The sequence below is a fragment of the Alosa pseudoharengus genome, unplaced genomic scaffold (assembly GCF_046254945.1).
Source record: "Alosa pseudoharengus isolate Yale_2024_CS ecotype anadromous, Long Island Sound unplaced genomic scaffold, YU_APseudo_1.1 YU_APseudo_1.1_scf_11, whole genome shotgun sequence".
Classification (NCBI taxonomy): Eukaryota; Metazoa; Chordata; class Actinopteri; order Clupeiformes; family Clupeidae; genus Alosa; species Alosa pseudoharengus.
The window spans coordinates 16,527,106-16,554,459 of record NW_027468576.1 but is presented as its reverse complement, the minus strand read 5'-3'; the positions used below and the strand labels follow the sequence as shown (position 1 = coordinate 16,554,459).

Below are 27,354 nucleotides of genomic sequence, written 5' to 3'. Positions count from 1 at the left end.
AGCAGGAGAGCCAGCAGACAGGTGATCAGCAGACAGCATGGCAACAAACTCAGGTTCAATTGCAGTGTCATCAGAGGCAACAGTGGTCATCACAGGAGCGCAGACAGGAGAAGACAGCGGAGCAATGGAGCAGAGCAGAGCAGGAGCAGATGTCATTGAAGTGGCGGGCTGGACAGTAGAGCCTTTGAAGCACAGGCTCAGGCCATTTATCAAATCCATGCCCAGCAGAGCAGTACCAGATTCCACAATGAAGAAGGATGTCTGACATGTAGCATTATTCCAGGACACAATAGCATGTAAGCAGCCAATAACTGGAATGGGAGCACGGGAGTAGGTCACTAACTTAGCTGTAGGAGACAGTAGCTGTTCTCTCTGGAAGTGTCTCTCATACAGGCATTTAGGCAGAATGGACACTGCGGAGCCTGAATCCACAGTTAGCTCAACAGGCACTGAAGCAGTCGCAGTCTGAATGTTAACTGTGCATCGGATCTTCTTGGCAGATGCTGTGTGTTCATGCAAGTACAGTATTTGAACTTCAGGCAAGTAAATTTCATGCACAGAGCGTGTTGGTGACGAACGACACACTCTGGCAAAGTGTCCAGTCTTATTGCAATTTCTACACTTAACTAATGCAGCAGGGCAGGAGGAGTCATTTGCAAGATGTCGGTCCGATCCGCAGCGGTAGCAGGTTCGGCTGGATGCATGAAGAGACGGAGCAGAGGCAGAAAAACGAGAAGGCGCACTAGATGGCTTTGGAGGAGGTGAGGGTGGTCGGCGGTGGCGGCGTGCAGTAGAGGTTGCAGACACAGCTTGCACAGGAGCTGAGCGATCGCCAGCAATTCGCTTAGCTTGCTCACCAACGGCTTCTATCTGTGTGGCAAGGGTAATGGCTCTCTGAAAAGTTAAGTCAGGTTCGATAAGCAGTCGTTCGCGTATGCGAGGATTGTTTACGTTTTCCACCAACTGATCACGTAGCATTTCATCTAAGTTGGACTCAAACTCACACGTACTTGCTAAGTCCCGCAACGCTGCAACATACTGTAGCACTGATTCGTGGGAAGCTTGTGCACGTTTTCTGAATACATGACGCTCAGCCACTATGTTCCGACGTGGAGTAAAGTAAGCTTTTAAAGTATTAACAGCATCCTCCATGGTCTCACCTTGATCAGGCAGTGTGTAGAAAAGTCTCTGACCTTCGGTTCCCAGGCAGTGTAGAAGAAGTGCACGTTTTCGTGCATCTGGCCATCCATTTGTATTCGTAGCTACCACTTGCAAATAGTTATGGAACATTTTCAGCCACGTGTGGAATGGCAGAGCAGGTTCGCCAGGGCATTGTAAAAACGGTGTAGAAAAAGGAGGTGAAAGAGCCATCATTGAAAGTAGTGGGTAGAAAAACTCGTCGCCAATTTGTTAGGTTGTTAAGTAGTAATAAGGTAGTAGGTATGCAAAGTAACTGTAAGTAATTTGTAAGTAAATAAGTACGCAGTACAGCAGTAACGTTTCATTCATTCTCCATGTATTCTTCTTCTCTCTTATCATTCAGAACACGTACATATCAATAACGCGTAATACGTTCTCGCCACCTACTGGCGAATGTACAGTAGAACACAACATGTGTGTTTAGAGGCGTTTTCATGTGAACTCAATATATATGCTCTGTGTCAATATTAAACGTCATTTAGAGCTAAGACGGTACCCAGGTAGTCAAAAACCACTAGGCTCATGATCCTACTCAATCAACAACGTTGCATGGTGCGCCATCAGGGTGCACATTGCCAATGTCAGAGACTTCTTTCTCTATAATATAAGTCAGAGTATCAGAATGAGTTTGAATCCATTATTTTAAGGTAAAATAACTGCATTGTGTTCCTTTCACTGCCACGAATATGATGCTCAAGTCAGCTGTTCATCTGTGATTATTAGGGGGTCTGTTCAACAGTAGTGGACATAAATGGAGGACGCATCGTCGTTTCACACTGACCACGCTCAAAAACTTGGGCTTGGGGAAGAAGACGATGGAGAATGCCATCTGTGAGGAGTGCCGCTATCTTCAGGAGGAGATGGAGAGGCAAAAAGGTACAGGCCAGGAAGAGGAAGTGACCCTGTAACATTCCGCTGAGTCCTTGCTTATAGTATTAAGAATCAACTGGGATACTGATGTGGTACCGGGCATGCAGAATACTTAATGTCTAATCTGACTACACCACGTAAAGGGCAGGAGGAACCCTAAGCTTTCTCAGTGCGTAGTGTGGCTCGTTCAATACGTTCCCCGCAAAGGGACAATTGACAGGCATGGATGCAGATAAATATATCAATTTATTACAAAATCACAAAGAAAAGAAAAAAAATCACAGTCTTAAACATTAAAACAGATAATTATGTAGAGTATCTGGCTGTTTCTCCTCAATCTGAGAAGGTCGGATCGGGTCATACAAGCTCCCAACTCCGGAGACCCCTGGCGAGAGACAGAAGAAGGAGACAGCAAACCCAACACCAAACAAGCATGCAACACTACAAGCACTACACACTTAAGATCTGTAAATGCCACTACAAAATATCACACTGTGATGCGGTTACAGGTAGTACACACCAACACAGTGTCCCTTACCCAAGTGGTTCCCCTCACAGGAGCAGTATGGCAGAGCGGATCTGGCCTTGTACAAGGAAAAACTGTGCAAAAGACAGAGGAAAATAACCAGTAGCCACCAGTATCACCACTACTAAGCACTAAGTCTGACTGCTGAGATGTGGAGACAGACTCATTGACAAAACCCAGCTAATAAGCTGGCCAATTGTTACAGTTCAAGGAGCTAAATCAAACAAAAACAGAAACAAGAAAACAGTGGCTGGCCTGGTCCCTTTTAAAAGAGAAACAAAACATATTAATTGGCAGTTTCATTTAACAGCAAAGCATATCCAACCTTATGACCAGCAAATAGAAGCCTACTTGTAGGAATGTGCAACGTTCTCACATCACGGAACACAGGGAAGGGGGAGAGAGCATTCCAAAGCTACAGAAACAAAGCAATACGGTAAACACTAATACTAATATAAAACAATCAATAAAATACACATAAATATCGTTGCATTTACCAGTGCATCAGCGTCTATGGCCCAGCAGCTCATAAATGGACACAATGTCAAAATGCCAGTAGCCTCTGTGTCCTCCATGAACAAAGGAACACACGGTCACCCTGATAAAAGTGAAATAAATTAAACATTAAAAGACTGTACACATTCAGCATGCTCTACAATCATTTCCCTTACCTGCATGAAAAGGGAGTCCAATTCAAGCAACATATCGCACAGCAGCAAGAGAATCTACCTACAATCACCAAACCTTTTATCACTTCCTGAGTAGTCATGTGACCATGAGCAACCTCAGGTGGTGGCGTGTGTCATGTGACTGCCTGTGTTGCAGGTCACCTGGTTCCCACACTGAAAAGATAACAACTAAATTTGTTTTTAGTTAGAACACTGATTGGATGCATTAGAGAACTAGCTCAAACAAGTGCATGAAAGCTGTACAATTGTTTGATTGCTTTTTTTGTTAGTGTTTTATATCACGTATATTATTGCCTTCTACAACTTTAATATTTTTGCTCTCTTTTTTATGGGCAGTTTGTATAATGGATGTTGATAGATGTTTTTGCTCTCTTCTCCATCCTCCTAGGTGATCCATTTGATCCGAAAGTTCTTCTCATCAATGCTGCTTCCAATATAATTTGTCAATTGGTATTCGGACAGCGGTATGACTATACTGATGATACTTTCAAGAAGATTCTTCATTTAATGAATGACGCAATATCCCTAGAAGTAACAATATGGGCCCAGGTATTATAGCATATTATAATCCACACTCTACACAGCACACTTGAACATTTTAAGATGGGAGAGGAACATCAACGTTAGTTGTATTTTAACCCGCAATATCTCCACAGTACACTGTGAAGTTGGATCCAATTGATTCAAAAGTTCTTCTCAACAGTTTAATATTTACATTATTTCATGCAGCAGACACTTTTCCCAAAGCGACTTACATATGTCAATTATATTACAAAGGCAGTGTTACAATATCCCTGGAACAACTTAGGGTTAAGTGCCTGGGTCAAGGGCACAACGGTGGAAGCAAGGAATTAAACCCTCAACTTTTCTGGCTACTGCATGCTAGCCCAGCTCCTTAACCACTACGCTACCACAATTTTTCACATGAAATTCAGACGGTGGTATGATTATACTAATTATACTGATAATACTTTCAAGAGGATTCTGTGGTTATTGAGTGACACATTGTTCTTAGTAGGATCAGCATGAGCTCAATTATGCTCAGGTACTCACCTTTTTCTGAAAGGAGAATACATCATTTGAATTACCTTACGGACATCCGTTTTAAGCTAATATGTATATTTAGGAATTTTAATATCATATCTTGGATTTGAACTGTTTTAAGCCTCACCTCAGGACTCACATGATGTAGGCTAATGAATAATGAATGTTTGAAAAATAATGCACTTTGAGATATATAGTGCCCTAACATAGTACCACCTTGGCATGTGCAGTTCATATGTCCATTTGTATCCCTAGCATTGTCTATTGTCTTGTGCTCATCTAGCTTCCAGGCAGAAGAAGCCCATTTGGTCAGAAGGAACAGTGTTGCTCACTTACGGCTAACACGATTAATTAATTAGTTGCAAGTAATCAGTATAAAACTATTTGTACTCAGATGCATCTGCTACTGATATTTGTAATTTACAAATAACTGAGTACAAGTTAATGAGTTTCCTGTTTTAGCTATACGAGGCCTTTCCTGGCATAATGAAGTACCTACCTGGGTCACACAATGACGTTTTTAGCCACTATGAACACATCCATGCATTTATAAGGAAAGAGGTGGACAGACACAAGGACAACTTTGACCCAAACAACCCCAGAGACTACATTGATGCCTACATTACTGAGATGAAAAGTGTAAATATTTGCTTGTTTTACTCAAATATAAAGGGCCCTAATTTGACAATTGGCAACAAGCAAAGCAAATCCTTTGAGCAAGACCCTAACTATGCCATAGTATGGGTGGGTCAGCTCAACGGTTCCACAAACCGCACAGTAGGCCTACTATGCTCATTGCTCATTGTTTTGCTTGTATTCCATTAATGAAATTAGGGCCCAACATGTTAATGTTTCAATTTTAGAAGTTAAGATGCATATAAGGCTTACTGTTGCCATTTTATACATACAATTTACATGTGGGATGGATTATTTCAATGTTCTGATCTTGAAGATAATTAGTAATAATCATCTGGCACCAGTGTGACTGCATTATGAGGCTACACTGGGTTTATTATTTCTATTCTTTAGGGTTCATGTGACCCCACTGATGGCTTTGATGAGACCGGTCTGATTCTAAATCTCAATGGATCTGTTCCTTGCTGGGACAGAAACCACCTCCACCACCCTGCAGTGGGGCCTGCTGCTCCTGATCAAATACCCAGATGTACAGGGTGAGAGTCAGGCTGTCTCCTAAAGACAACTCAGTGTGTATCATTGATTACAAATGACTCAGAGGAGTTCATCCTGCAGAAAATGAATACATGGGCACATGCAGTAATGGTGATTCACGCTAGTTTGAATGACTGAAGGAATAAGTTAAGTATGTATAGAGTAGGATTTACTGTTATGAAAGGTTTCAAACGCTTTACTGAATGTCGAATGTTTACCATCCTGTTTAATTACAGAGAAGATGCAAGCAGAAATTGACCATGTAGTTGGGCAGTCACGCCAACCCAGCATGGCTGACCGAGCCAATATTGCGTACACTGACGCTGTGATCCACGAGATTCAGAGAGTAGGAAATGTTATACCGCTGAATGGTCCACGAAAGGCTGCAAGGAACACAATACTGGGAGGATACTTTATACCCAAGGTTGGATTTTCTTTCTCAGTCAAGCAGACAATGATTCTCATTCCTGTTGGTTTTAATGTATTTGTATTTGTATGTTATTGATAACCAGTCTCACATCTGTGATTGTGTTTTTATTTCTGTAGGGGACAGCTCTGATGCCCATATTGACATCAGTGCTTTATGATAAGTCTGAATGAAACTCTGCAGGTAGGATTAAATGTCCAAGGCAAGAATGATTCACTCGCATAAGATGGGTAATTTCTCTAGTTGACCGGTGACTGCCTTACTGTATTTCTCTTCATACAATTATGATATATAGTGCTCTTATCTAGACCTATAGTGCACTCAAAGTCATTAACTTTGTGCAAACCCCAGGATTCATGACGTTTATAAGTGCTTCTCAACCTTGCTCCTCAAAGGTGAAGGGATTGTTGTTCTTTTTCCATTGCCTGATGCAGTGTTTCCTCTAGATTTTTTTTTAGCATTGGGGGCAGGCCAGTCTGCAAACTCCCAGCTCCGCCCCACCAAATCAACTCAACAATACACACAACAAAAGTGAAATGGGACCGGCCCTAATAACCTTTGACAAGTTCTATTAACTTCAACTACATTGTGCGTCTGCCCTAATTCTAGATAGAGCGGGGGCAATCATTTTACCGCGGGGGGCCACCATGGCAAAATCAATGTAGAGGAAACACTGCCTGAGAAAATGTCTTTTTTGCACACATCACACAGAACACATTCAGCACAGCACTTAATGCAGGAAGCCTTTTATTGACCCCTCTCCTGTTTTGTCTGAATACCTTAAAGATTAAAGAAACTGTGTCTGTTTTTTTCTCACAGGAAAGCGGGTGTGCCTTGGGGAACAGATGGCTAGGCTGGAGCTGTTTTTGTTTTTCGTGAGCCTGTTTCAGAAATTTAGGTTTTCCACGCAAGAAGGAGTCAAGCTAAGCCTGGAAGGAGATGTGGGAATTACACGCAGCCCATTCCCTTTCAAAATTTTTGCACATACACGCTGACAGAGCATTGACATTAAACTTATGCAACATAAATTATACATCGCAGATGTATTATATGCTTATTTTTAGAAAAAAAGTCAAGCATCTTCACAAGAATAAGGGAAATGCAAAAATGGTTAATAGTAATGGTTTATGTTCACTTGTTTTAATAACAAAAGATTAATTGTAACACAGTTTTTTATGTTTGCCACACTATCTGGAAGTTATCTATTAGGCAATCAAAGGCCAGAAAAATGCTACGTTTAAATCTATATCTGTAGAAATGTATCAACGTATCAAATTTATCAAATGTATCAGCTTGTTGAAAACATGTATAAATAAATTGATTGATATAAATAATGTCATTTTATAACATCCTGGCAGTAGAACAACAAATTAATGGGTTTGCACTTATGAACCCTTCATTACCGCTTAGTGTGTGTGACTCAGCATAAAGGGTTTGCCTATTTGGGAAAAACAATTCTTAAACTGACAGGATATTGTGTAACAGAACATAAGCAGTCGCAATCAAGTTCACCTTTTGCCTATTCAAAAGGATGTTTTCTCTACACGCAGAAATGAATCATATCAGGTATGAGTGATGAAACACATACACAGGAGAGTGCAATACGGTAAAATGTCACATGCTTAAGTGGCAACAGAGGTTACAGTGCTGAAAGTCATCCAGTCCAAGTCCAAACAGTCTTTGGGAGAATGTTAAATGGTTTGCCTATTTACCCAGGGGGCAAAGGTTTCTTTACAGACATAGAACGTTTTAAAAATAAATAATATCTAGGCCCTCGGATCACAACTTGGAAGCACAACCTGGTCAACTAACTACTGGACAGGACACCTACAGAGAAGGTCCAATCCGTAATAAATCTATCAGTCTTTAATCAACTCTCCATTTCCTCTTTCTGTCTTCTTAGAACAGGGTTCAAGCAACGGCCTGCTGGCCCGGGGCAAATGAAAGAGCAAGTCGGGCAAGTTGGTTGTCCAGTCACTGGCCAGTCTGGGCTAGTGTCAGTTTTACCGTAGTAAGGCAAAGAGAGTAAGATTATGTCTTTGATGATAAGGCAAACAAAGAAAGCGGAAATAATTAATGATAGGAAATAATAGGAATAACCAAAATAAAGACAACTTATACTGCCTTATACATAGCCTTAGTCTTAATCAATCAAGCATTTAGTCAACATGCAACATATTACATATCATCATCTCATTCATCCCAATATTGTCAGGTGAAGCCGTTTTAATACAGGCCTAGCTACCATACTTAACGTAATGACTAATGGATTAACTAACTGTCTCTTTATCTTCCTTTATAGTCCTTAATCTGTTTTTTACATTTGTCGGTCATTCTGTAAGTGAACTGCCTTGCACTTAATGGTATATTGCTGTAGTTTATAAAACTAATTGTCCCGTGTCCCATAACTGCGCCCTGGGTAATTGAGGGAAAATATTTGTAGTACTTAGGCTGACAGGATATTGTGTAACAGAACATAAGCAGTTGCAATGAAGTTCACCTTTTGCCTATTCAAAAGGATGTCTTCTCTACACGCAGAAAATAATCATATCAGGTATGAGTGATGAAACACATGCACAGGAGAGTGCAATGAGAACAAGGGTGAAATGCACTAATGTCACATGCTTCAGTGGCAACAGGGGTTACAGTGCTGAAAGCCAACCAGTCCAAGTTTGGGGTGTATGCACAGATCCTGCTTGACTCCTGCCAGTGCTGTTTACTGCTGCAGGATATCTGATAAACAAACATCCTGGAATGGATAACATCATAAAAATGTTTATAATAACTATACTGGATTATGTAAAAGACACCGTGTTAACTTTGACTTGCACATCAGTTGTGTTTTTGCATGAACAGTTACTGAAGGTGCATAATTATGAAAAACCTAGTAATTGTAGCTTCAATTAAATGCGTATGGCTGCTTAGAAATGCACTTTGTTTTAATTTGTTGAAAATTGTATGCTTTTTGTGTGAGTGAATATAACTCCACCTGTCCCAACCTAAACACTTCCTGATTTCCCAGAACCCGACAAAGACAGCTCAGAACAATGAGTCAGTTTTTAACTTAAATTCCACTTATATAAAGTAAATATGTAGGATGTGGTGCCCCGACAGATACAAAGAAAGTACAGAATGGTTTAATGGCTGTACTTACAGAACAACAAACTCTACTCAAACTCTATACTGTACACAATGACAGATTTCCCTTTACAATTTAATATTTTCTCTGATGATGACAAATTGCTGCCTCTTTTTTAATTGTGTTCAAATGTGTACAGGACTGGAATGTGTGCACTTGTGTGACCTAGCTTACATAACAAGTTCTGGTGGCCCACCCCCTTCCCACACACACACACACACACACACACACACACACACACACACACACACACACACACGCACACACACACACACACACACACACATACACACACACATTACTCAACAGAGCAACAGCTCTCTTCCTGCTCTGTCTCATGGGAAGAGACCTTTGGTTGGATGTGTTACAGTACGTAATGCTCACACACAGAACATCAGTCTGCAGGGCTTTTGTCTTGGACATGACATTGCAGTACCATCATATTTTTATATACCCTCAGGCAGATGTCTGGGGGCTGTCTGGGGACAGTCTATTATAGAATCTTGCGTTAGTGGGGTACCTTTGTTTGGGGTTTCTTGCTGCCATATGGCATAAGCATTGACATTATTATTGTTATTGTTATAAAAGCACACCAAAATGTTTCATGGTCAATAGTGGAAAATGATATTTATATCTACGATTTTAAAAAAATGGTTAAAATGGTTTACCACAACCTGTAGTGGGTGAATTAAGCAAATAATCTGTAACGGTACTCATGTATGGTGCCCCCAAAGGGTCATTGCTATGATATTTTTCTGAGCCGCTTCTGCATTAGTTTGCATATACCCTTGTAATGTTATTGTGCTTGTGAGGGAAAACAAAGCTATTGCATGGGTTGGGAATGTGAAAGGAGGATAAAATGTTTGTGGCCTACTGTACACTGCCCCCCGGAGGTTCAACATAGTATCTCTTCATGCAGCCTGTGAGACTCCATTGAGTCAGAAAATCTCATCAATGTGCTGTAACTACGTCCAGTCTTTCTCAGCCTGAAGCAGTTCTATCTTTTCTGAAGTGGCTGGTGGAAGAGTTAGTGGAAAAAAAACAATGCAGCTACAATGGTGGCTTATGTCTACCATCAAGGAGGGCTATGCTCAGCTCATGTGTCGTCTGCTGTGTCATCTGGCTATTGCTGGCCTTAGACTTATTTGATTTTGCAATGTGCAGTTTATCTGACTGGGCCTGGCATACAGATTATGATGATGATGATGATGATGATGATGATGATGATGATGGTGTGACATTTTTTGAAGTGTGGGAGTCCTGGGTGGAATAGGTACCAGGAACAAGCACAATAGACCACCTTACTGCTCCCCCCTGATTGTCAATTACTGTAACAAGATGTGGAAGTTAATTTCACCAAACTAATTCTTGGGTACGCACATCTCTGTTCAGAAGTAGCCTACAGTAATTTGCCTATATTATTATGCACTGCCAAGCCCAAGCCAGCATGTTGTTGGGTTAAGTCTTTCATCCTTCATTGCAGCTTCATTCTTTTTTGGAAACAGACAGTTCATATTTAGTAATTCTCCTTTTGCATCACTGAGTAGGACTATGTCTGGACTCTTTTGGTCATATATGCCTTTTTTATTTTGCCTGGTTCTCTTTGTTATCATTCCTGTTTCTGGAGTGGTATGCCCAGATGATGTTGTTTCTGTGTCAGTATGTCAATGTCAATGTCACTGTCAATTTATTTATATAGCACATTTATTTGCTACTTTGATCAGAGTCTTGGCTGCGCTTTGGTGGAGTATATGGAGGTTGCACACATTGCTGATATGAAGGATGGCTGGAAAAGAGGTAGTGCATAACCATTACCATCAGATTTTGTTTGTTGTTCTGTTCCTCAACTCTTCCCTCTGAAGCTCTTCGTCAATGTCTGAGGTGCTTGTCTTTGGCAGTGATGCATCTCCATCTGAAAAAAGTACTTTCTCCCACATCTCTCAATTGCCCATGGAAATGCATTGTGTTTATACAAGACCTGCCCATATGACACAGCTTTTTTGTCAAAAGAAATCCAATAAATCTATTTAGCTGCCTCACCTTTCGACCTATCCATGTCAAAACAGATCTGATGAACACAGCTAAACACATACAGTAGCTTATTTTTGCAAAAAAAAAAGTGTCAGGCTGCAAAACAGATTTATTTGACATTTTAACATTTTTAATTCCATATAAAATCCCCCCCTTTTTTAGGAAGCTTTGTGTAATATGGGCAGGTCTTATATAAGCACATCTAAATTGGTTCGATACAGATTCGTCCCTCTTGCCACTGCTAAATGTTTTTTTCTAATGTGTTGAATATCCAATGTCCAAAATAACGTTACCGCGGTCTAATATTGCATGTCAGGCGATTGATCATCAGCCACACCATCTGAAATAGGTCTAAGGCTAATGCATAGGCCAACACGTTAGGTTATTGATTAGCTCTTGAATGTGTATAACATTTTTTCTCTTTTCAGAAAAAAAATGGAAGGTGAATGTATACACTTTGTCTTTTTAGCTGGCTGAAGAAGACGATGGAGAATGCCATCTGTGAGGAGTGCCGCTATCTTCAGGAGGAGATGGAGAGGCGAAAAGGTACAGGCCAGGAAGAGGATCAGGAAGTTGCCTAGTAACATTATGATGGCTGGTTTCTGTGTTTGGTGTGGCATTAAGCATTATCCGCATTCTCTGATGTTTAGTAAATCAACCCTGGGGACTTTGCCGTATGAACACATCTGTGCATTTAAGGAAAGAAGTGGAGAGACACAGGGACAACTTTGACTCAAACAACCCCAGAGACTACAGAGAATATCTTCTTGTTGTAGCAATATGATGATAATGCATTCTTTAATATGGCACATTATTAAGATTACTTTTCAACTGATACAGCAACAGTAGCTACATTGTGTTTATTTTCTATTCTTTAGGGATTGTGTGACCCCATTGAGCTTAAGAGCATGTCAGTGTGTTGAATTAAATATAAATGGACCTGTTTACATTTGTTTTTAGAATGTCTCCGTCTTTGGTGATCCGAGTGGTCCGCTGAGACACATCACTGTTTACAAATGTATCCAAGGTGTACAGCCAGAGATGTTTCAGATTACTTCTGTTTAGATTCCACTATTTCCACACATTCATTAGAACTCCAATTGTAGGGGACACATTGAATGCATTACTGTTTACATTACAAAAGATATGTGGTTGTATATGCATCTTAGACCACCCCGGCAAGTGGTTTACAAGGATAAATCTATTCATGTTGCATCACTCTGGTTGGATTGTCTAATATATGCTGTACACTGACGCTGTGATCCACGAGATTCAGAGAGTAGGAAATATTGTACCACTGAATGCTCTGTGGATGGCAACCCCTATGACTAATAGATACACACTATTCATAGTACAGTTATGAGTGGTAATGGTGCTGCATGCTGGGTACAGCATTGATGACCAATCTGACATCAGTGATGTTTGATAAGTCTGAATGGGAAACACCAGAGGAATTCAACCCAGGTCACTTCCTGGACTCTGAGGGCAAGTTCAGGAGGCGAGACGCATTCATGCCCTTCTCTGCTGGTAGGATTAAATGTCCAAGTCATACACTTGCCCAACATAATAAATTACTTTAGCTCATCAGTAGTAATGTTCCCATCAACTTATTTTTGTTTCCATTTTAAAGAATGAAAAAGCAGGGTTTTATCACGCACATCCAAATAATACAGGTGCAGGATCAAAGATACGGTTCAAAGAAAAAGTGAAGATCCGCACACTGGAGAGCTCTCATTAAACCGAGGTCCTGACTCACTGTGGTCATTAAAGATCCCATGGCACTTATAGCAAAGAGTAGGGGGTTCCCCGGTGTCCTGGCTAAATTCCCAACCTGGCTCATTCAATCTGGCCCCCTAATCATCCCCCACTGTAATTGGCTCATTCACTCCCTCACTCTCCACCTCAAGCTGGTGTGTGGTGAGTGTTCTGGCGCATAATGGCTGCTGTGCATCACCCAGGTGGGTGCTGCATATTGGTGGTGGTTACTAGTGAGATCCCCCCATCCATGTGATGCGCTTTGAGTCTCGAGAAAAAAGCGCTATATAAATGTAATGTGTTGTTGTTGTTGTAAAGTATCTTTTTATTGGTAACTTTTCAAGCCCTTACGGCCCTTCCTCAAACTTTTTCTTTTTCACTTTTTCTTTGCATTTTGAAGTATCACATTAAAAAACAGTTGCCGTTGAAGTTGACAAATTATAATTGAGGTATAAGCTTATAACTATATAAGAACAAAATGATTCATACCACTGGCAAATATTGATTTAATGTTGATGTGGTAGAAACATGGTATCAGGAAAAGAGGCATTTTCATCTTTTTTAACATTTTACAGTATGAAAAATGGCATGTCCAAAATTATTCATACCCTTTTGAAATAATCAGTGGAAACATCTTTATTTGCCATCACAGCTCAAAATGGTTCTTATAATACCTACCAAGCTTCTCCATGTCTCCACATTGATTGTAGGCCACACCTTTTTAGCAGCAATTCTGGTTTTGAGGCAGGAACGATTCTTTGCCATCACTCTGCCCTTGTGCTCACTTTTGTGAATTGAGGTCTGGAGCCTGGCTGGGCCACTGTAAAATGTTGATATTGTTCTCTATTAACCATTTCTTGCCTTGTTTGGCTGTATGTTTTGGATCATTGTGTGGTTTAATGGTCCAACGTCACCTATTGGGGTAGGTCTCTTAGCACACTGCCTGATCTTTTCCACCAGAATCTGAATTTAACCCTTTGTTTTAGTGTTACCATTTACTTTGATCAAAATCACACACTTGACAAAGATCACATTCAGCACCACAGAGTATGTTAATTTCTGTCCCTGACACCTTCCCTGTTTTGCTTGAATATTATAGGGACTGAGAAAATATGGCTTTAGATAACTGAGAATGAGATAGCTGTATTTACTGATAATGTGTCCCAGAGTTTGTATCTAGTAGTGTAAGTACAGTACAGTGTGTAGCCTACGTAAAGTAAACCTCCCTCTTGACACCTTAAGAGACTAATGCTACGTGATTCTAGCAGTCTGGGCTTTTAGCTCACTTATTAGCACGGTCAACTCCCAATCTGAGGTGCTGAAAGTTGCGGGTTCGAGTCCGGGCGAGTGTGTTGTAGTCAACACAAAGCAGGTTACACTGGCAGTTGTTAGGAAGTCATGGGCCAGGTTTTGCCATGATACTTAAATTATATACCCATATCATACAATGTGCGTACCTATATCTGAAAAAGGACATTGTGTCAGGCAAAATGAGTTTCCTTTTTAAATGTATCTTGTTGTATCAATGTACCATTTCAAAAGCTTCCAAAGTGGAAGTATGGTGTCTGAGTAGTTTTTTATTGTTTTTTCCCTCAGTGGATAATTTAATCTGACAATTCCATTTCAGACACAAGAGAATCCACGGCATAGAAAAATAAATCATTCGTAAATAATAAACAGACATAAAATCATATCAAACCAATAAATCAACCAATCAGTCAGTCAACAGTGCAAATCATATCAGTTAGGAATAAATATATGTACAGGCAAGTGCATTGAGAGCAAGGGTGAAACAGAGGTTATAGAGCTGAATACCAGGTCCAACCTGTCTTTGGAAAACACAAGGATTATAGAGGATGACAGGACACATATATCATCATCGTTCCTACTGATCGCAAAATCAAGATACTGAAAAGAACGAGCACAAAGTAATTTACAGACAATATGCCCCTTGTATAGGCTTGGATTTTATATGCCACCTCTTTATATACCTATGCAGACTAGGCCTATATGATGGTATATTATGTGAGCCTTGTCAGACAAGTTGGAAAAGCATATTGCAATGTCATGTCTAGCACAAAAGTACTGGAGACAGCAGACTGTTTTTCAAAGAAATCGTTTTTCAATAGAAATTGCAGTTTTACACTACAAATGTTATAATAAGGCTTTTTGGTTTTGTCAAGCAGGAACCGCTGGTAAAGTTGACTAAAAACACAGGTATTAAAAAAAATCATCTTTTGGAGATATATCAAAATCTCACAATGAAAACAGTGAGGGAAATTCCTACCTTGAAGGGAAGCAAATTTGCCAGGGGTGGCAATAATTCTGGAGGGTACAGTAAATGTCATTGACAGTGCTTTTGATGCTGTTTTGGTGTCCCTCAGGGACTGCTTTTGAAATAGGCTACTCCCATAGCGCAATTGCCAACAGAAAATATTGTGCTGTATAAAGTTTGCAAAAACTATTAAAAGTCCCTGTTTCACATCAGACACAGTAGAATGGGACTTGGGAATATTATCAATAAGCTAAATACTGTAAGCCCTAAAGAATGCCCATGGAACATGCATGTTTTGTTGCTGTTGTTGATGATGATGTTGTTTTGTAAGTTTGTTGCACAGCTCCTCTTTTACAATACAATAATGTTTACATGATATTGTTTAACAGCCTCTAGTAATGTTTTCATTTTGTTGTTATTGCACATGGGCTACTGTAGGCTACTATTATTGCAGTTCTAATTAATTAATTAATTACAGCATGTTTTGTCTTGTGTCCTTTTCTCATCCCCCAGTCCAGGTAGCAGCTGTTGTTTTGTCGGGTTCTCGGTATAAACGTGCCCTAGTTCGTTCACGCCTTTTTTATGGAGCTTGACAGCAGGACCTAGACAGCCAGTGCTAAAGCCAACTCGGTTCGTTCGCATTACGACAACTGTGTTCCGAAAATGCAGATTAGTCTGCTACTGCAATCGCTCGACTTGAAGAGCATTTTGCTTTTTCTCGTCATATTCCTTGTAATTGCCGACTTCCTCAAGAATCGAAAACCTGCCAACTATCCCCCAGGGCCATTGGCATTACCCTTCGTGGGAAACATCTTCAACATCGATTCCAAACAGCCACATATTTACTTCACCAAGGTGAGAAAACTGCATGTGATTTAATACATTGCTATTCAGTAGCTTAGGCTAATGTCTTTTTTAAGTCATTTGATATATATTTGACAGTCATATAATCCATTCATTTATTTATGTCATTCTTTCGCAACTGTTAATCATTAATTGGGCGAGATACACACACACACACACACACACACACACACAGACACACACACACAACCAGGATAAAGTTCTGTGGCAAAATAGGCTCTAGGCTATGTCCACATCAGTTTGAGTTGCTATGTTTAAGACTAACTTAACAGTAGGCTAGGCCTAGTCTAATTCTGTAAATAGCCTTGGGCCCCAATGTTTTGTGAGCATGCTAAACACTTGGGCCTATTGCTGCAGCGCCAGGAAAAGACAAATGTAGGCTATGCAATAACATGATATAGCATGAAACTATTACGTGGTCTTTCATTATCATAAGAACCTAATAATGTTAGGCCTATGTCATTATTAGTCGTTAACGTGATATTTTCACCGTAAAATGACAAAAGCCTCTTTAAGCCTAACAAAGAAGTTTTCATATTATTGTAACAATCTTGCAAAGTTGTCTCAGAATGGTTTTATTCTACACATCAAAACACACGAACATCATTACACAGGCAACACAAAGGAGGTAAATTAAAGGAGAATTCCGGTGTGATATAGACCTAAAGTGTGTTGAAACATGATACCGAGTGTGAACGTATGTCTCATCATAGCCCATCTCGGCTTGTCCCCTGCACTCCAAAATCTGGCGCTAGTTAGACGATGCTACCAACAGCTTTTTCAATGGTGGTGCTTCGGCATCGGGCTAGCCATGCAAATAAATCACTGTTTTACACCAGTTACAAGGCTCAATGTATCTCCACACTTCATTGGTAGACTTCCGAGGGCCCTGACATTTAAAACGAGACATTGAGAACTTTGAAAAAGCACTGATAGTTTACTTACAAGACGATTTATACAGACAGTATCTTCACAAAGTTTAGCGTTTGCAGCCATCTTGAATTTAGTCACGATAAGTCCAGCGACGAGTAAGAATGAGGTATGATAAGGGATCAGATTCCAAAAATAATTCTGTGGAAATGCATGGATTCCAGTTGCTGCTACTGGAAGAAACTGGAATCCATACATTTCCACAGAATTATTTTTGGAATACACAATACACAAACGATACACAACGATAGTCACATACAATACACGGGGTAAACACATGAGGCACAACATAAAGAAAGACTATACCAGCTAACACATACATGACAAGGTAAACGGAATTACTCATACTAAAACCAACATCAACATTACACACACACACATACACTGCACAGCATTATGGGAGTTCAGTCATGAACCAGCTAGGCTCAGTTCACTACACAGCCCCCCCGAGACTTAGTCTATGTCCCTTTGACTCAAGTCTTCCCTTACGTCAGTCCATGAGCCTGGCTGGGACGCGACGCTGGCGTTGTGGGCGCCCCGCTGTCGCGGCGGTGACTTCCGGGGACGGCTGCACGGTGACCGGTGTTAGAGCCACAGCTCCATTGTCACCAAGGTCCACAGAATCAGTGTCCAAGTCTCCACGACCCTCAGCTGAGGCCAGGGGTCGATACGGGGCCAGTCGATCACGGTGGAGAGCCACAACTCTCCGACGCTTAATCAGTCTCACACGATAGACCACGTCAGACAGCTTCTCTAAGACATCGCACAGCCCGACCCACTGGCTAGTGAGTTTCGGGGAAATGCCTTTCTTTCTCTCCGGGCAGTACACCCAAACTTTATCGCCGGTTTGGAACTCCTGGCCGTGACAGCGCGTATCGTAAGCTCGCTTTTGACGTATTCCAGCTTCACTCATAGCCTGCCTGGCCAACTCGTGTACTCCTTTCAGTCTCTCGCGTAGCTGCTTGTAGTATTCCAGCCCTGGCTTACCTCCAATCTCCGCTTCCGGAGGCGAACCGAACACCAAGTCCACTGGCGTGCGTAGCTCTCGCCCGAACATCAGAGCTGCCGGTGTGCATTTCGTTGACTCTTGCACCGCTGTGCGATATGCCCACAGCACCAGGGGCAAGTGTAAGTCCCAGTCCTTTTGTCGGCGGTCGGCCAATATGGCCAGCTGCACTGCTAGCGTCCGATTAAACCGATCCACTAGCCCGTCGCTTTGTGGATGCAGAGGTGTCGTTCTCGTTTTCCGGATGCCGATGCGCTGGCAAACCTCAGCAAACACCTCTGCCTCGAAATTCCACCCTTGGTCGCTGTGGAGCTCTTCCGGTGCCCCTGTCCACTGTCGTCTGGGCGCTCTGATCTGGCACTGCATACGCCTCCAGCCACTTAGTGAAATAGTCCATTGCTACGAGCACATATCGATTTCCCCGCTCTGTGACTGGCAGTGGGCCCATGATATCGACGGCTACCCGCTCCATGGGAGCCCCGACTGCGTATTGCTGCAGCGGAGCGTGTGAGCGTCACGTGGGGCCCTTCTTCGCTGTGCAGGCGGCACAGCAGTGAACATGCAGTTCAACGTCCAGCCTGCATCCCGGCCAATAGAAGTGGCTTCTCAGCCGACGAAGAGTTTTTGCAATGCCGAAATGAGCCGCCCCCACTGCCCCATGTACCTGTTCCAGTACACGGGCCCGTAATCCAGCAGGAACCAGCAACTGGAAAATGTCAGATTGTCTATCGGGAGCTCGCCAGTGTCTATACAACAGTCCTTGACGTGCTACTATTCCCGGCCACTGTGAATAAATCGCTTTGGTCTCTGGATTGAGTGCTGATACGTCAGTCCATGGCAGTCGCTGACCGGCTTCGATCCATGACCCGATTGCGCCTTCCGGATCTCCTCCCTTGACATCACGTCCACCGGCGACTGCGCGTCCATGGCCCCAGCTGCCGCTCTGCAGTGCTGTGTTGTGGCGTTGGGCTGCGGTGCGCTGTCTCCGGTCTGTCGATCACTGTAGCTGGTAGCGGAAGGCGGCGAGACGACCTCGGGGTGCTGCTGGCGAGCGTTGACTCTCTCGCTTGCATGAAGCTGGCGGGCGGTGGCTCTCTTGATGGCACGGCGCTGGCGAGCGTTGAGTCTCTCGCTGGCGTGCTGCTGGCGAGCATTGGCCCCCTCACTGGCGTGCTGTTGGCGAGCGTTGACCCTCTCATTGGTGCGACGCTGGCAAGCGTTGAAAACAGCGACTCTCTCTCTCTGCCAGCGGTGATGCAGCCTGTAGCCGACGAGCGGGCTCCGGTTGAGCCGCGGCCAGGCTCCTCTCCTCCCTCCGGTGGCAGTGCTGGCACTGGTCTGCTGCACACGGACGCCTGGACAGGGCGTCCGCGTTGCTGTGAAGGCGACCCGCCCGGTGTCGAATCTCCATGTCGTAGTCCTGGAGCGCCTCCAGCCAGCGAGCCAGCTGGCCCTCTGGTTCTTTGAAGTTCAGCAGCCAGGTGAGCGATGCATGGTCCGTTCTCAGCAGGAACCGTTTGCCGTAGAGGTAGGTTCGGAAATGGCACACTGCCACCACCACAGCCAACAGTTCTCTGCGGGTCACGCAGTAATTCTTCTCTGCTCGGTCCAGTGAGCGGCTGAAGTATGCGACCACCTGCTCGCCCTGCTCGCCTGCTTGAGAGAGGACGGCGCCGACGCCCACGTCGCTGGCGTCGGTGTCCAGGATGAACGGCAGTTGAGGGTCAGGGAAAGCGAGCACTGGGGCCTCACATAGCGCCCTCCGCAGCCGTCGGAATGCCGCGTCACACTCTCGCGTCCACTGGAAGAGCTGGCCTTTGTGCGTCAAACGATGCAGCGGGCTGGCGACTGTAGCAAAGTCCCGGATGAAACGCCGGTAATATGACGCCAGGCCCAGGAAGCTCCGCAGCTCAGCACCATCGCGCGGAACAGGCCAACGTCTCACCGTCTCCATCTTAGCTGGGTCGGTGGCCACTCCGGCGGCCCCCACGACATGGCCCAGGAATCCGGTTTGTCTCTGGAACAGGTGGCACTTTTTCGGGTGCAGTTTGAGCCCAGCACCCCGGATGGCGTCGAACACCTTTTCCAGATGTCCTATGGCACCGGTGAAGTCTGTTGCATGACACAGGATGTCGTCCAGGTAAACCACGCAGCATGTTCGTGGAATGCCCGCCAGGACACGCTCCATCAGCCGCTCAAAGTTCGCTGGCCCGTTGCATAGGCCGGATGGAAGTACCCGGAACTGCCACAGCCCTTGCCCGATGGTAAACGCTGTCTTCGGCCGAGCTTCCGGTGCTAGCTCAATCTGCCAGTAGCCACTGTGTAAGTCCAGCGAGCTAAACCAGCAGGAGCCGGCAATGCTGTCCAGCGCATCGTCAATGCAGGGGAGCGGGTAAGAGTCTTTCCGGGTTACCTGGTTGAGGCGCCTGTAGTCAACACAGAACCGCCACAAGCCGTCCTTCTTCCGGACGAGTACAGCCGGCGCAGCCCAGGGACTACTGCTTGGCTCCTGCCGTGGCCATTTCCTTGATCTTTTCTTCAGCTGCTTGTCGTTTGGCGAACGGTAAGCGATGAGGCTGAAGTCGAATGGGCCGGGCATTTCCGGTGTCGATATCGTGTTGGACCAGGCTCGTTCGGGTGCAGTCCTCATATCTTGCGGCGAAGATGTCGGTGTACGCTGCTAGTAGTCTCCGCACCTGGCTACCCTGTGCTTCACTCAGCCCCTCACAGCTACGAGTGAAGAGTTCATTTACGGCTTGCCTTGTCTCTACAGAGGGCCGCGCTCTCTGAGCGGAGAGTGGTGTTTGCTCAAACCGCTCTCTTGGCTCCTCCCTGGTGGGCGTGAGCTGAGCAGTGGCGGCCTCAGCGAGCGGACCTGGATGAGACCTGTTGTTTTCGCGGGCTTTAGTTTTGCGGGCTTGTGTGGGGAGGGGCGGAGTCTGGGATGACGAGTACTCTTTGCGAGTTCGCTTCCTGCGGACTTGTGTGGAGCGAGTTGGAGAGTTCTTCGTCGCGCCAGCTCTCCGCACTTCATGCTCTGTTTTCCCCGCCGTGTGCAACACTATGCTGCTCGTCCCCAAGTGTAGTGCGAACCGGGAAATGTCAACCACAGCCCCCCATTTCTCTAGCACGTCCAGGCCGAGAATGCAATCATCCTGAATGCTAGCCAACCAAAGCCGGCGGCTCGCCGTCTCACCGTTGATGCACACGCACACCACTTTTTGTCCATACAGTTCCGCTCGATAACTGTTGTGATGCGCGTTTTTGTCTTTACCCAGCCTCTGGGTCTGGCTACCAGCGTGCCGGGTAAGAGACCGGGGCGCACAAGCGAGATGGTGGAGCCAGTATCGATCAAGGCGCGACACCGAGTCCCGTCTAGCGTGCAGTCCACATACAGTCCTCTGGTTTGGCCGAGCCGGCCTAGCCGTATGCAATCCATAGCCCCTCCCGCCGTGCCACCTTCTTCTAGTAACTGGGGCGCGAGCGTGAGGGGTGCCGGGGCTGGGCGGTACCACGCGATGTGTCCCGGCTCGCCACACCGGTGGCATCCGTCTCCGCTGGCCGGCCTCTTCCACTCGCGTGGGCGGCGTTGTGGTGGCTGTGTCGTGGTCTGCCACGTCACCTCCAGTTCCTCCTCGTCTTCCTCCATCGATGTCTGGCGTACGCAATGCCTCGATTCTGTTGTGCGGAAGATGTTTTCCACCCGTTCGGCTTCCGCGAGGGCCACGGACAGCGAGCTGGGGGCGCTCAGGCGAAGGTGTTCTTTTAGCCGCTCTGGGTGGATGCCTCGCACGAACGCTTCCAGTGCCATCTCTTCATGTAGACCCTGGCTGTTGGGTAGCCCCGCCGGGCATACAGCTGCAGGTCAGCCGCGAACTTGCCCAGTCTCTCGTCCTTGTGTCGCCGTCTGGAAGCGAGTTGTTCTCTGGCATCGCTGATGAAGATTCTCTGGCCGAATCGTCGTTGCAGAGCTGCTTCGATTGCGGTCCAGCTTACTTGCTCCGCCGGTGGCAGGTCTTCTAATACTTGTAGTGCTTCCCCCTCCAGAGCCAACGCCACCTGTACTCCCGTTCTCTCCGCCGACCAGCCATTCAGCTCGGATGCCAGCCGGACCTGTACCAGGTATGTCGCCAGCGGCCTTTCGCCATTGTAGTGGGGCAACTTTACGCTGGGGCGCCCTTCTACCGCCGCCGTCGCACCGGGGACCGGCCGGTTTCCATTGCTCCCGTGTGGAGCGGGTTCAAGTGGCGGGATGCTGCCATCAGCCCGGTTCGTTTCCTCCTGTTGCCGGGGGCGGGTCTCTTCGTCATGGTCATGCTGCAGGCTGGCTCCGTCTGCTGGGCCCAGCAGGTGGCCATGGGCAAGCGCGCTGTGGAAGAGCCGTCTTGGCAGGAAACTCATCATCGCCAGGGCATCAGTTGCAGCTTTCTCCTCCCGTCCAGTAGGGGTCGTCATCCCACTTCTGACACCAATGTAACAATCTTGCAAAGTTGTCTCAGAATGGTTTTATTGGTTACGCACCAAAACACACGAACGTCATTACACAGGCAACACAAAGGAGGTCAATTTTTAATCAAAATCGCAGTTTTTGTACGAACTACTGCTCCTTTGAGCTATCGACGTGATTCCAACTCCAAAAATTCAGGCCCAAACCGGTGTAGCTTGCTTGTTACTTTCGTGTCGCTGGCCCTTGTCGTTTTCGCGTTATTCCCGTTTTTCGGCGTTTTTTGGGCCCATTGAAATGAATGGCGGAATGTTCAAGGATTCTAATTTCGAATATGACATCACAGCTCTAATGGCTTAAGCTTGAACCTGGCAGAATTCTAAGCCATCTGGCAGAGCTCTAATGGGCTGGGCTGTCTGTGTATATGAAGGTGTGTGCATGTAACTTTTGACCCGTATGTCCGATTTTCATAAACGAGGTACCGTTGGAATCTTTGGATGAGGCCGAGTTCCATGCCCCTGATCAAACACACTCTTGCAGTTCCTCGGAACCGCAATTCTAGTTTTAAAGTGTTTTTTTCTGCAAACCATTTATAAGAAGCATAATTCCATTGGAAAGCTCAAGTTGTGCCGGTTCATGCCATATACTTGTGATATTTGTGTGATGAGTACTTTGTGAGCAATTCAACTGAGAAAAATGAAATTGTAATTTTAGAGGTAATTTGCATCTACAGTATAGCAAAAAAAACAGGGCTTTTGAAAAAAGACTTGGGGCTTGAACCCCCGAAGCCATTCCCTCACTCTACCCATGGGGTAGCCAATCTCTTTCAGAACAAATGAAAAGGAATAGTAACTCATAATTTTTTTGTTTGTTTTTAGTTGGCTGAGGTTTATGGCAAGATTTTTGCTATACGTCTGGGCCGAGATGAAATGGTGTTTGTCACTGGCTATGAATTGGTGAAAGAGGCCCTTGTGGGCCAAGCTGAGAACTTTGTGGACCGGCCCTTTAGCCCATTCGCTGACAGAGTTTACCCAGGAAATGGTGAGAAAATTGATGGGTTTCTTTATTATTATTAATCAGTGTCATGCTGTGTGTTTATGTTTGTGACATGTTCCACTGATTTACCTGTGCTGCATCTCTATCTCTACCTTAACTGATGGATATGTTAATACCAAGGTCATGAGTCTGATCCCCTGGGAAACTCACTGATGGCGACAATGTGCCTTCTCACATACACTCATTGTCATACACCCTGGGCCCTAAGATGGGCAAAGCACAAAGTCTTAAGTCTAACTAATGCTAATTTAATAGCTATGCAAACTCAATTGGTAATTTAACACCATGGGCAAGACCTTAAGCACAAACACTGATGAGTCAGTTCAATGCTCCCACATGCCACATGACCGCATTAGTTCAGGTGCGAGAACTTTACTTTTGTTTATAGACTTTGCACTTGCACTTTGCCCACGATTTAAATTAGGCCCCCCTGAAGCAGTGAATATTCATTACGCTCAAACCACCTGTTCATCTCCATACAACAGCCGGTCTGTTCTTCAGTAATGGACATAGATGGAGGAGGCATCGTCGTTACACGCTGACCACACTCAGAAACTTCGGCTTGGGGAAGAAGACGATGGAGAATGCCATCTGTGAGGAGTGCCGCTACCTTCAGGAGGAGATGGAGAGGCAAAAAGGTACAGGAAGAGGATCAGCAAGTCGCCTAGTAACTGACTGATTACTGATTTTAGTGGCAATGTGTAACATTCTCTGATACCCTCATAGAAATCAACCATGGGATATGGAAATAACTGTAAAAAATGTAATTATTGTTTGTGTGTCAGTGTCTTACTTTACTGGCTGCACAAGAGGGATTATTATAGATAAAACTCATCCCACTAGGATTAAGTGTGTTTGTTTTGTTATTGCATTCACAAACTCATGTACAGTATTTTGTTCTCTACACCATCCTTCTAGGTGATCCATTTGATCCAAAAGCGCTACTCAACAATGCTGTTTCCAATATAATTTGTCAGATGGTATTTGGACGGCGTTATGATTATACTGATCATACTTTCCAGAAGATTCTCCGCGCATTGAATGACTTAATATATCTCGAGGGAACAGTATGGCTCCAGGTATTAAAACACCTAATTCTGAGGGGAAGAGCATAATATAAACAATCAATCCATACATGTTTTCAGATAATAGGTCTACATGTAGGATTCATTTTTAGGGGTTAGTCAATTACTGGAGTGCATCTTTAACCATTATTTCTTACACTGCTGATCAGTGAAACTCTCCTTGAAGTACTGGCCTCATGCAACCCAACCCTCCATTCCCAAAGCTCCTTACTCCTTCCTTTTTCATCAATTATTAATTCATTAATTAATAATGAAGCATTAATTTAATGTTTCGAGTTAATATTAATAATTACCGTAACAAACTTGTCCTACAAAAGGAACATTTATCAGGATGGACAGCATGGGGAAGGTGCTCGAGCATTACCTGTGGTCTACCTGTACACATGCCTGCATTGTAATATAATTAGGATCAGTTGTTTTTCAGATGCATTCAGTTACTGATGTTCAGTTTGTGAGTACAAATTACTGACCGCCCTGTCCTCTCTCACCAGCTGTATGAGGCCTTTCCTGCCATAATGAAGTACCTGCCCGGGCGACACAATGACCTGTTTAGCCACTATGAACACATTGGTGCATTTATAAGGAAAGAGGTGGAGAGGCACAAGGACAACTTTGACCCAAACGACCCCAGAGACTACATTGATGCCTACATCACTGAGATGAATAGTGTAAATATCTTCTTACATAAATAGTAAATTACTACTTTTTCGGTTTTGTGTGTAATGCATGCTTTATCATGACACATTTTTCAATTTAAGATTTGAAAATATGTTACGAGGTATTATTTATTAGTTACATTATCAAGTTGTGTATGTGTTCTTATTTACTTGTATTACTATTTACACTGTGCAGCTACAATCAGTGTACATGTAATGTGAATGCCTCTACCTACCAGTTCTTGGGTATGATCATGTTTTCTGTTCTTTAGGGATCGTGTGACCCCATTGATGGGTTTACTGAGACCAATCTGGTTCTAAACTCACTGGACCTGTTTATTGCTGGGACAGAAACCACTTCCACAACCCTTCTGTGGGGCCTGATACTGCTGATCAAAAACCCAGATGTGCAGGGTGAGAGACTTGGTGGTCCTTAAGAATAAGTAAAAGGGTACAGTACATATTAAAACAAGGGTACATGGTTGGATTGAGTGAAAATACAGACTGAGATAAGGTTGTGAGGAATAGGTTTAACAGTCATGAGGGGTTACAGTGCAGTGCATTACTGATTATAAGCTGTGCAAGTTAGATGTTTCAGATGTTTGACATTCTGTTGAATTACAGAGAAGGTGCAAGCAGAAATTGACCATGTAGTTGGGCAGACACGCCAACCCAGCATGGCTGACCGAGCCAATATGCCGTACACTGACGCTGTGATCCACGAGATTCAGAGAGTAGGAAATATTGTACCACTGAATGCCCTGCGGGTGGCTGAAAAGGACACAACACTGGGAGGATACTTAATACCCAAGGTTGGGTTTTCTCAGTCAAACTGACAAAGATTCTTATTCCCGTTGGATTTAATTTGTTTTATTTCAACTGCAGAAAAATACTGTATATTTAATACAGTAGACTATAGACTAATTCTATTAATAGACTATTCATTGTGAAATGATGGGTGTTGGTGGTCTTCTTAGGGTACAGCATTGATGACCAATCTGACCTCAGTGCTTTTTGATAAGTCTGAATGGGAAACACCAGAGGAATTCAACCCAGGTCACTTCCTGGACTCCGAGGGCAAGTTCAGGAGACGAGACGCATTCATGCCCTTCTCTGCAGGTAGGATTAAATGTCCAATGCAAGTGCACTGTGTAATCTGTGGAATTATTCTGGCATACCAGTACTGACAACTGGTTGGTATTTGTTTTCTTAAATAGTTATGATGAACTATTGTTTTGCCATGTAGTGTACTCATAATCATTAAATTTGTGCAATTCATAGGACCCATTATGTTTTAAAAAAAAAGGTCTCCTCAACCTCCGCATTGTTGTTCTGTAGAGACTCTTACATCTTAGGATCAAAACATTTCATTTATTAGATTCCAGAATCCACATTTCACACAGAGTAAATTAAATTCATATTTGTCCCTGATACCTTCCATGTTTTGTTTGAATGGGCTACCTTGCAAATGAGAAAGTACAGCTTTAGATAAGTGAAGAAAACTCACACTGGTGGTTCTTTGTCTGTGTTTTCTCACAGGAAAGCGGGTGTGCCTTGGGGAACAGATGGCTAGGATGGAACTGTTTTTGTTTTTCGTGAGCCTGTTTCAGAAATGTAGGGTTTCTACTCAAGAAGGAGTCGAGTTAAGCCTGGAAGGAAATGTGGGAGCCACACGCACCCCATTCCCTTTCAAAATGTTTGCTCACTCACGATGACGGAGCATTGGTCTTTTCAATATATTAAACTTATGCAACATTTATAGGATAAATGCAACATACATTTCAACACTCATTTTAGGGCTTTCCCTGTGACAAAGTGTGTATATATATACAGTATATATATATATATTAATAGTGACTATGTCTGAGCAAGGATTATATGTAAGGCAGAATAAGTTTTCATACCTTAAGACCTTTATTTAGTAAAAAAATTCCATTTTCAAAAGAAATGATCAAAATAGAAAATTCAAACTCTGGAACTAATATAATTTGTATTATTTTGTATTATTATTTCATTGACAATAAATGTTATCTTACATTTCCAGTGTAATTTATATTATTTGGATATGAATTAAACAGCTGCTATTTGATTCAAAAATAGTATATTACACACATTATTGCAATGAAAGGTTAGGACAGCTATATACGAAAAGGGTGAAGTGTTTCTTGTGTGGTATTTTCCCTGATT

The 27,354-nt window shown here is 43.8% G+C and overlaps 1 protein-coding gene and 1 pseudogene across 1 annotated transcript; both read left to right on the top strand.

The window, feature by feature from the left end:
• Positions 1 to 943: 943 nt before the first annotated feature.
• On the top strand, positions 944 to 6,859 carry LOC143116826 (cytochrome P450 2J4-like; annotated as a pseudogene).
• An 8,830-nt stretch (positions 6,860 to 15,689) lies between these two features.
• LOC143116824 (cytochrome P450 2J2-like) lies at positions 15,690 to 27,140 on the top strand. Its single transcript, XM_076278145.1, has 9 exons — positions 15,690 to 15,981; positions 23,249 to 23,411; positions 23,912 to 24,064; positions 24,345 to 24,505; positions 25,003 to 25,179; positions 25,440 to 25,581; positions 25,792 to 25,979; positions 26,145 to 26,286; positions 26,707 to 27,140. The coding sequence occupies exons 1-9, from the start codon at positions 15,790 to 15,792 to the stop codon at positions 26,880 to 26,882; spliced, it is 1,494 nt and encodes a 497-aa protein (XP_076134260.1). The 5' UTR covers positions 15,690 to 15,789; the 3' UTR covers positions 26,883 to 27,140.
• Positions 27,141 to 27,354: the final 214 nt, after the last annotated feature.